Source organism: Phoenix dactylifera, chromosome 8, assembly GCF_051530095.1.
Source record: "Phoenix dactylifera cultivar Ajwa chromosome 8, Ajwa_hap1_PhDact_Kaust_v1.1, whole genome shotgun sequence".
In the NCBI taxonomy this organism is placed as follows: Eukaryota; Viridiplantae; Streptophyta; class Magnoliopsida; order Arecales; family Arecaceae; genus Phoenix; species Phoenix dactylifera.
The window spans coordinates 31066831-31078192 of NC_143197.1; the positions used below are offsets into that span (position 1 = coordinate 31066831).

At 44.3% G+C, this 11362-nt stretch overlaps 1 protein-coding gene across 2 annotated transcripts; it reads right to left on the reverse strand.

Annotated features, from left to right (window-relative positions):
* Window positions 1-662: 662 nt before the first annotated feature.
* LOC113462453 (uncharacterized) lies at window positions 663-2467 on the reverse strand. 2 transcript variants are annotated; one of them, XM_088703595.1, is made up of 3 exons: window positions 1932-2467; window positions 1671-1832; window positions 663-1569 (listed from the first exon to the last, which is right to left on the reverse strand). In XM_088703595.1, exons 1-3 carry the CDS (start codon window positions 2256-2258, stop codon window positions 1273-1275), a joined length of 786 nt encoding a protein of 261 aa, XP_088559721.1. In that variant the 5' UTR covers window positions 2259-2467; the 3' UTR covers window positions 663-1272. The 2 variants fall into 2 exon arrangements, with proteins under 2 accessions (XP_088559721.1, XP_088559720.1); XM_088703594.1 differs by having other exon boundaries at window positions 1671-2467.
* Window positions 2468-11362: the final 8895 nt, after the last annotated feature.

Sequence of the window (11362 nt, forward strand, 5' to 3'; positions counted from 1 at the left end):
TTATATGATTTTATGAATTTTAAATGAAAGAATCCATCGCCAATACCTTTATATGCTAGTGTTACATATCATGTGCACGCCTATCAAAATAGAAAAGCGGTACATCAAACTTATAAATTATTAGAAATTTAGATTGCACTTTCTTTTTCTAAGCCGCAATGTTAGTTCTGCAATAACACTTGAAATGGTGATCATCCACAATTATTGCAGCCTGCGTTAGTTCACTAAGGAAGTATATTATCACAGAAAACACCACCAACATAAATTACATTATCATCTTCTCATGCAGGCTTTTTTTTCCATAATATTATACCTAGGCCAATTATGTGGTTTGATTTTACCTAGACTTTTTGTTTGAGCAACTGTAGCAATAGTTTTTGTTTCTACTATGTAATCCAGAAAATCAGAAGCCATAAGTCGACAGAAAGAGAGTCGATGAAAGTTTTCAATCCAAAGTTCACCTATTTAATTTATTTCAATTTACGATAGATCGGACTAGATTACCTATTTAATAAAATAATAAATTTTAATTTTAATTTTTTTAAATTTATTTAATAAATAGATTGAATTCGAATTGATAAATTTTTAATCGTTATTGGATCCGATTCTTATCTTCTCCAACCTGATGTGACCTCCCCATCCAAAGCAACCTTTCTGGGGCTGACGAAACCATCCCCATCCACATGGATGGATCTGTCTTCTTTTTTTGATGTACATGGATGGATTTGTCGCGAGGGGCTTTGACCACAGTTACTTGAATAAAAATGCCAACTTTCTCCAAAAAGCAGCGCACGAGCTCGATGGCGGGCTAAAGCAAAGAAAAAGAGAGCCTTCTGATGAACCCCTGCTCCACTCCAGCTCCCTTTCGAGTTCCAACATCGGTTTTTCGTCAGTAGTTAGATATATATTATGACACAAAAGATTTGGATTCATTCGATCACCAGGCGACTTTTAAGACGACACACCCGAAGAAAAAGGGTCAACTTGGAATTAAAATAATTTTCTTTTTTTTCTTTTCGATGATATGGGAGGCTATAAGAGGAGCCACCCGGCTTAAATTAAAGATCAAATGCAGAACTAAAATAAAACAGCGTGCACTAAATTGAGATTTTGAGCACTTTTTGACCTTTATGGAAGGAACTCGGAAGAAGGAAGGAAGGTAAGCGACGACAGCTTACTTTCCGCTTGTTTATGATTACAGGCTAGCAGCCAAGAACTACTACCACTGCTGTACCTAATGACCATGCCACTCGCTCTCCACTTGGATAACTTTTAGAAGGGAAGGTTCATAGGGCGGACGTCGGAGAAGTAGGCGCAGAGGTCCTGATAACAGAACTCCTCTTCCTCGGCCATGGCCAGCACCGCCATGATTTGCGACCACTGGTCTCCGTTGCCGAAGACGCCGCTCGGTGCTTGCTCATTGATGTTGTAGCTGCTATGACAGTCATAGCTGTTCTCCGGGATGTCTGTTTTAACTTCTGGCTCTGTTTCGGTCTCGGTCTCGCCGTTCCTTGCAAACCGGCCACGGACTCTCGGCCGGCTATCGGCCAGCGTCTTCCTGCATTCGTACTGGAATCGAAACAATAGTGTCAAGAGTGGAATTGTAAATATAATTATATAGAAGAACGAAAGCAATGAATTCGAGAAGAAGAGGAACAGGGGATTCGTACAGTGATCTTCTTGTAGAAATTCCTCTGGCTGCGCTTGCTTCGATACCGCTCGATCCTCTCCTTGCGCTCCTCGGCGGTGTAACGCCCGATTCTTCCAGGGACCTCCGAGACTTCCTGGTTGTAATTGTCGCCGGCCGCTTGTATTGCAGTCATCACCTGTTCCTTTAATTTCGGACATACAAGCAAAAATCCAATCTTCTTAGCGATGCATGAAATTTTGAGGGATGAGGACGGGAAAAAAAAAATGGCGCTTTTGGGTACCTGGAGGTCGCCGGTGCTGAAGACCCGCCTGACGGGGGTGTCGTTGAAGTCGAAATAGTGGCCGGAGTTGGAGGAGGGGGAAGACGCGGGCGGAAGCGGCGGGGGGCGTTCGGAAATGCCGTCGGGGAATACCAGGGACTGGGTGCTGCTGCTCCTGGGGAGATGATAGGGAAAAGAAGACGGACAGGGTGGAGAAAAAGAGGAGAAGAGGAGAGGGTAGGGGCCGCCGGCGTCGTAGAAGGGTTGAGGGGCGGCATCGGAGGAGCATACCGCGGGGAGGAGGGTGGGTTCGGGGTCGGCGACGAAGGGGAAGGAGGAGTGGAACATGGCGTTGTTTTGGGGGAGAGCTTTAATTTTGGTGGAGAAGAGAGACGGAGGGCTGGGGCGGGGCGGCGCGGCCTATTTATACGGGGAAGGGAGTGGGGCCTGGTGGGGCCACCAGGATGACCCGCTGCACTCTCAGGCGCTGACTAGATGTGGGGGCCTGACAGGGACTTTGGATTCATTGGAAGATAAATGGGGAATTCTTGTGGAGGGTGATCTGAGAATGTCTCACAAGATTGATGCTGCTGAGTAGGCGAGGGATGCCGATTTTTTCTCAGTGCTCGAAGTGCAGTGGCGATGAGATGGTGGATCATATGCTATTTCAGTATGCATGGACGAGGAGGATCTAGAGTCCAATAGGAGGCATGATGTTGGAGAGATCTCTTCTTGTAGACCATCCGTCGATAGTCGAGCGCCCCTCAGATGCACCGGGCAGCTATTGGAGCGACTTGCACTGTCTACCAGATCTGGTTGGCAAGAAACGCTCGGACATTCGTTGTGGAGCGCGCTCGGGCACAGGCAACAGTGATTTGTCACACTACTTTATCAAATGAGCCTTTGATAGCTTGAGACACCAAGGACCTCCATTCTGCTCAAGCAGTGCCCCGCATGGTGTTTTTCACCTGGGAGCCCCCACCCCCGAGCTTTCTCAATATCAATTTTGATGGGTCTGCTCTAAAAGGAGGTAGGAGGGGAGGTGGTGGCTTTGTTATCAGGGGCCCGAACTTTAAGGTGATGGCTGTCAGCTCTTTGACATCTCAGTTCCCGGTGTTGAGCTGCGGGCTGTTTGGGCTGGCCTTGATCATGCGCGGCGAGTGTTACACGCTAGCTCGATTCTATTGGAGGGTGACTCAATCACGATGATCTGGTGGATCCAAAGGGGTCCGAGCGGTGGTGGAGCGGGTCACCCCCTGTTTCGAGATATCTGAGCGATGGTGAGGAATGGGGTGGCTATGAGGACCCGTGCGGGCGTGTGTTTAGTCCCACATCGGTTATTCGCTGGGTAGATCTTGGGTATTTATACTGGATCAAGGAACCCAAACAATAACTTCCGGCTAGCCATTTTGGGTGAGATCCTAGATTGTTACAAATGGTATCAGAGCCGAGGACGGCTCTTGTCCAATGGTGGGAAGGGTGTGAGGCCCAATAGTCCCACATCGGAAAGGCTCGTTCCAGAGTCTAGGCATATGAGGCGGGTGTCTCCTAATCATGCCGACGCGTTTTAGGTGGAAAACAAAACCAGAAAGGGGTAAAGGACGCTTGCGTGAAGCTCCGAAACCGGACAATATCTGGCAAGGGAGCCCCGTGTTTCCCCCCTCATGTGGCCCCCACGTAGGCACTAGGTGCCTCACGTGCTCCGCGAAAGCGGGGGCGTGACATTTGGTATCAGAGCCGAGGACAGCTCTTGTCCGATGGTGGGAAGGGTGTGAAGCCCAATAGTCCCACATCGGAAAGGCTCGTTCCAGAGTCTAGGCATATGAGGCGGGTGTCTCCTAATCATGCCGACGCGTTTTAGGTGGAAAACAAAACCGGAAAGGGGTAAAGGACGCTTGCGTGAAGCCCCGAAACCGGACAATATCTGGCAAGGGAGCCCCGTGTTTCCCCCCTCATGTGGCCCCCACGTAGGCACTAGGTCCCTCACGTGCTCCGCGAAAGCGGAGGCGTGACATTTGGTATCAGAGCCGAGGACAGCTCTTGTCCGATGGTGGAAAAGGTGTGAGGCCCAATAGTCCCACATCGGAAAGACTCGTTCCAGAGCCTGGGTATATAAGGCGGGTGTCTCATAATCCTGTTAACGCATTTTGGGAGGAAAACAAAACCGGGGAGGGGTGAAGGACGCTTGCATGAAGCTCCGGAACCGGACAATATCTGGCATGGGAGCCCCGTATTTCTCCCCTCATGTGGCTCCCACGTGAGCACTAGGTGCCTCACGTGCTCCGCGGAAGCGGAGCCGTGACAGTGGCCTTTCAAGCTAAGCATGTATTCAGAAAGGCCAACGGGGCTATGAACTGGATGGTCGCTTATGTGGTCAGTCACTCGAAGGGCACCCTGTGAGCTGTGGAGGGGGAGTTGCCTTTGGCACTCCATGATCTGTTATTTTCTGATTTTATTGGAAGTATTTGTACTCGTATTATATGACATAACCGCTTCAGGAAAAAAAAAAAAAAAGCAATTGACACGTGGTGCACGCAGCGTGGAGAATAATTTCTCAAGAGCATGGATATCGCCCCCAACGTGGGCTCCCCTGTTCGGTTCGTTGTATCTGGTCGATACACTATTTGGATTTTTCTTAGAACTTATAATTAACTACTAATCTAATATTACTCTAGGTTAGTATTTTGTAGGTTTTTAGCTGCCTTCAACATGGATGTTCTTAATAAAATTTCTTCGTCTTCGTATCCATAATACTTGAACTTGAGCTTGCAAAGTTGGTTATGACATATTGCGTACATTTAGTAGATAGATGCGGTCCAAGATTGGACATAGATTGATGTCTTTTTATTTTCGTCATCTAGTTATAGAAGGGTAGTTTTTTTGAAAAAATCGTTGATCCACATATTAGTTTCACTGCTCTTGGGGATTTTTTCTCCTTTTTTTATACTTTATTTATGAAAAAATATACTTTCACGCATGGGATTTTTGTATAAGGACAGGTACAATGCGCCAGGCGAACCATGCCAATATCATGAAACATGCAAAATCGTATTAACAAGTAAAGCTGCACATTGGAGTGGCCACAATGATGAGAGCAATCTTCTTTTATTTTTTTCTTTCAAGCTCATTATAAGAGATGATTGGGCAATAGCTTCACTTTGGCCTTCATACTAGATATAGCAAAGATTGATATACAAAGGGTAGACTCAATCTCGCTCTAATTTAGGTCTAAGAAAATTTAAAAGTTTAAAGTTTTGATTTTGGGCCAGGTCCAATGCCCTAATATTTACTCCTATTCATCCATTCAGATTTGTTCGCATGATTGGACTCGCCTAATAAGGAGCCAACTCAAGTTCATTTCACAAGTCGAGTTTTGACACGGCAGGTTGTTCTCACGCGCGATTAGTATGAGCAGCCGATGTACCAAAAAAAAAAAAATCAAATATGAACAATAAATCTGGAGATTAACTTCATGACCATGAAATAAAAAAAATTACTTATGAGAGAGAGAGAGAGAGAGAGAGAGAGAGAGAGAGAGAGATGAAAAGAAGAGCCTCAGACTGTCACGCCCCGAAATCGGATCATGACACGGCCGTGCTATTGGGAACCCTTGCCCGCAATAACACGCAGCCACTTTAAAAACTTTAAATCAATTATGAATAATTTCTTTCTTGAATGTTAACAAATGTTTCATCAATAAAAGATTGATTACAAAGCATCTAAAATAGAAACATTTAATGTGTCATTTTCTTTTCCCCATAACCCTGAAGCATGTTACGCTCCTCGTTCCTAGCATCTCCTATTCATCTGTAAGAACATAAATAAATGGGTATGAGCTATAAAGCTCAGTAAGTAACCATGCATAATCTTATCTGATCAATCATAATATTTTCTCATACTAGTGCATTAATTTAAGAAACTAACAGTTGTAACAAAGTAAGCATTTCATATAATAAACCAGTCATATAAACTATGCATGTCCATTAATGCAACTTCATAAACATGGCTATGCATCATAAAACTTTTGTCATTATCCCATGCTTTGAAATCCGTACTTATCATTATTCATACTTTGAAATTCATGCTCTCAGATGATAGTGCAGCTATGGTCACTATTATCACCCGTGACAGGGCCATAATCTTTACCAACTATTATTCCCCGTTGGCAGGGTCTAAGCCAAGCTACTATAACCCGCTGGCGAGGGCCGTATGCCGAGCTACTGTAACCCGCTGGCGAGGGCCATAATCTTTGCCAACTATTGTTCCCCGTTGGCAGGGTCTAAACCAAGCTACTATAACCCGCTGGCGAGGGCCGTATGCCGAGCTACTGTAACCCGCTGGCGAGGGCCATAATCTTTGCCAACTATTGTTCCCCGTTGGCAGGGTCTAAACCAAGCTACTATAACCCGCTGGCGAGGGCCGTATGCCGAGCTACTGTAACCCGCTGGCGAGGGCCATAATCTTTGCCAACTATTGTTCCCCGTTGGCAGGGTCTAAACCAAGCTACTATAACCCGCTGGCGAGGGTCGTACATAGCGATCTGAGAGTTCTTAAAAACATATCATGCTTTTCATAAATCTTTTCTCATCGGTACATTGAAAAGTGAGTAATGGCATCATGCTGAATAAAATTCATGATCATGCTGAAAACTTTATTTTTCTTTTCATGCATCTTTCTACCTCATCATAATAATGTGTAAATAATATAATAATCATTATGGATGCTATTTATCCAAAATCATGCAATCATTTGCTAACACATGTTGGATCATAATTTTGTGAAAATATAAATAATCATATACAATTTCATAATCGAATAGTCACAAGTATTTGATAAAACATAAGATTATATCCGGGTTACTTATATTTTCCACAATTCATATACACAATTCCAATTCTATAAATAATACTTTTTCACCATATAAAACGTGATACATGATCCATAATGAGATTAAGACATGTTACTTACCTTAATTTGCCCATCAAATGCCAATTCTTCAATACCTAGCAAGATCATTAAATTACATGTCACTGACATATTTAATTTCTATTTACTTATAATCTTAAAGTCATTTACAACCCATCCCTAGGACTCAATTTCATTTTCGGGTCCATAGCCCAATTTAATTTCTGGTTCTGGTCTAATCTACTTCCTGGTTCGGATTTGATTAAATTCCTGATTCAGGTCTGGTTCACCTTCTGGTTCGGGTTTGACCCAATTGCTCTCTGGTTCAGGTCAGGGCCCATTTGCATTCAGGCCCAAAGTTTAATTGGTTTCTGGATCAGGCCCGTGGCCTGATTCAATTACTGGGCCCATTTGTAATCAGGCCCAGAAACACAATTAGTTAATTTATAATTAATCCTTATCAGTTCTAATTAATTTAAAAGGGAGCCTAGTCTCAAACTATATTCAATTTAGTCCCTATATTAAAATTTGAGCTCTTCAAGCCCAGTTAGTTTTAGTTTTAAGAACACTAGGCTTGAATCAGGGCCCAGCCCGGCTTCAGGCTTCTAAAGCCAAGTTTATTTGAAACCCACTCCGGAATCATTTCGGAATTAGGCCCATTTCGGCCCACAGCCATTTTATTTTATTTTTCTTTCTTCTTTACTTTTCCTTCTTTTCTTTTCTTTTTTTTCTTTTCTTTTCTTTTCTTCTTTTTCTTTTCTTCCTTCTCCACTCTTCCCGAACCTTCTCTTTCTTCCTTCTTCGTTCCATCCCGATCTCCTCTTTTTTTTTTTTCTTTTTTCTTTTTTTTTTTTCCTCTTCTCCCACGAAACTGGGGAGCGAGCTCGGAAGGGTGCTCAGGATGAGGCCGGCCCGAAGCCGACGGCGCTGCGGCCAACCGGCGGCACCGGCGGCGGCCGGGATCCCACCTGCGGCAGCCGCGGCCCGACTGGCAGCTCTACTCCTCCACCTCCGGTGAAGGAGATGGGTCACGACCACCCGTCGGGGAGCGACAAGACCGGCCGAAGCCGGTGGTGCTCGCAAAACGCGCGGCCGACACCCGCGGTCGGCCCGATGGCGTCTACGGTGGCCCGAGCCGACGACGTCCATGGCCATCGGAAATCGCCCTTCGGTCCATCTTCTCTGTTTCCCTCTGGCCACAATCAAACCGGTTCCCTCCATGGGAACCGGATTTGAACAAGCCGAGGACCATCCCCACGAATCGAGAGGTAGGTTCATTTTGGATTTTTAGATCAAGGGTTTTAATGGGAAGGGGAAGTCACCGTTGAGTGGAGGGAAAGGTTCTTCATCATGGGCCGTCAATGGTTTTCGGTCAATAGACCCAGTGCCGGATGAATGCCGCCCATGATAAGATCTTCCCCTCTACATCATCTCCCTACCCATCTTTCTCTGTTAATCCTCTTCTAGCTAGATTGGATCTAAGCTATTAACATGTAAATCATGAATGGGGAGAAGGGTTAGGGTTTACCTCATTCCGATGAGCCGTGAAGTATTCCCGGCGACTACTGTGCCTGCTCCGGCGGCAGAAGGTGATGACAAGCTGGAGATCCTCTCTCCTCCGGCGCCACTGCTCTCGGTCCGGCTCCTTGCACAGAAGACAGAGAGTAAGGGAGGTAAGAGGTGGTCGATGGAGTTCTCTGTGACTCCATGGGCTTTTGTAGCTCCTCATCCAGCTCGGAGGGGTGGGGGACCGCGGCTGTTAGGCAGTTTTAACTGCCTCAACAGCTGCCGTTCTCCACCGCCTTATTCCCGAAATCACCAGATGGACCGCCGACTTCGGTTCATCTGGTCCGGGGTTTACATTCTTCCCCCCTTAAAAGAAATTTCGTCCTCGAAATTTTACATACTTTAATCCTTAAACAAATGAAGATACTTAGTCTTTTATCTAATATTCCACTAGATTTCTGCTGCGCAACTTTGATTGAGCCCAACATATCAAAGGCTCAGTCTCAATTTGTATTAACTCTAACTTTCTCACTTAAGTGAAAAGATTCTTAAACATAACATCCATAAGAATAGCCTTTTTTTTTTTTTAAGAGAGATGACATCACATAAAGACTGGTTCAATTCTTATGACGTGCATTTTAGAGGGTTAGAAACCCAGAAGATACAAAGGTGTCAGAAGATTTACAATTAATTGACACCTGGCCTTCATGGCATTATCTAGGATGATATTTGTCACTATTTGGTCATTTGTACCAGCATTCTACCGAGTCAATGCATAAGCTGAGCTTCCGATGTAGTAGGTTCCGAATCATTCTTCTTTTTATTTGGACAATCCCGTGCGAAATGTCCATGTTGACCACAAATGAAGCAGACTCCCATCTTCTTAAAACAAGGCCCCCCATGAGTCTTGCCACAGTAGGTACAGACCTCAAACCTCTTCTTCTTATTTGTACTACTTTCAAGGTTCTGTGGCCTGTCACTCAGACTTTCTGTCATCTTGGGTCTCTTCTGGTCACTTCTTTCTTTTTCTGATCTCTTCAATTCGGCTTCCAATTTTAGAGCCCTTTCCAATACATCCTGGTAACTAGTGAAAAGCAGAACAGCCAACCTGGACCTGATCCCATATCTCAGGCCTTGTTCAAACCTATTAGCTTTACTTATCTCCTCCTCCATAAACTGAGGACAAAACCTGCCCAACTCAGTAAACTTGCTGGCATATTCCAATACTGTCATATTCTCGGTTTGTTTCAGGGCCAAGAATTCGTTCTGCTTCACCAATCTCACTGACTGAGGAAAGTATTGGTTGTAGAATTTACCTTTAAATTCCTCCCATGTCAGTTGTTCACCTTTTCCTTGGACAGCAGCCTTCATAGCTATCCACCAGAACTTAGCGTTTCCTCTGAGCATAGGAACCGCCAATTTGACCTTGACCTCCTCGGGAAATTGTAGGGCATCATACATCTCCTCTATCTCCCGAATCCAGGCCTCCGCAGCCAAGTAATCAGCACCTCCCTCAAACATTGGAGGGTGCAGCCTCCGAAATTTCTCATAATAGGTATCGGTAGACGACACAGGTCGGAAGGAGAGCTGCGTCTGCTGCTGCTGCTGAAGAAGCTGTGCCACCACTTGGCATACCCCGGCAAGATCTGCCTGAGTGGCTACAGCGTCTGGAGCTGGCCTAGCTGGCATGTTGGTAGCTTCTTGGGTTGATGCTTTCATTCCTTTCCTTTTATAGTTAGCCAGAACTTCATTCTCGCTATCACTCATCGTCACCTATCAAAATATAGTATTAATCATTATCCATTTCATCACATTATATATATATGTATTTAAATATATATATATATATAGAAATTTTCTCTTATTAATATTATTATTGCTATTATTTTTATTTAGACATTATTTAAAATGTCATTATTGTTCTTACTGTGACTCCAATTATGTAAAAGCTAACTTAGCTGCCCATTCCCATGATTAATTTTTTAAAAATTTTTAAATCATGGTTAAACTTATTGCTCTGATACCACTTGATGTCACGCCCCGAAATCGGATCATGACACGGCCGTGCTATTGGGAACCCTTGCCCGCAATAACACGCAGCCACTTTAAAAACTTTAAATCAATTATGAACAATTTCTTTCTTGAATGTTAACAAATGTTTCATCAATAAAAGATTGATTACAAAGCATCTAAAATAGAAACATTTAATGTGTCATTTTCTTTTCCCCATAACCCTGAAGCATGTTACGCTCCTCGTTCCTAGCATCTCCTATTCATCTGTAAGAACATAAATAAATGGGTATGAGCTATAAAGCTCAGTAAGTAACCATGCATAATCTTATCTGATCAATCATAATATTTTCTCATACTAGTGCATTAATTTAAGAAACTAACAGTTGTAACAAAGTAAGCATTTCATATAATAAACCAGTCATATAAACTATGCATGTCCATTAATGCAACTTCATAAACATGGCTATGCATCATAAAACTTTTGTCATTATCCCATGCTTTGAAATCCGTACTTATCATTATTCATACTTTGAAATTCATGCTCTCAGATGATAGTGCAGCTATGGTCACTATTATCACCCGTGACAGGGCCATAATCTTTACCAACTATTATTTCCCGTTGGCAGGGTCTAAGCCAAGCTACTATAACCCGCTGGCGAGGGCCGTATGCCGAGCTACTGTAACCCGCTGGCGAGGGCCATAATCTTTGCCAACTATTGTTCCCCGTTGGCAGGGTCTAAACCAAGCTACTATAACCCGCTGGCGAGGGCCGTATGCCGAGCTACTGTAACCCGCTGGCGAGGGCCATAATCTTTGCCAACTATTGTTCCCCGTTGGCAGGGTCTAAACCAAGCTACTATAACCCGCTGGCGAGGGCCGTATGCCGAGCTACTGTAACCCGCTGGCGAGGGCCATAATCTTTGCCAACTATTGTTCCCCGTTGGCAGGGTCTAAACCAAGCTACTATAACCCGCTGGCGAGGGTCGTACATAGCGATCTGAGAGTTCTTAAAAACATATCATGCTTTT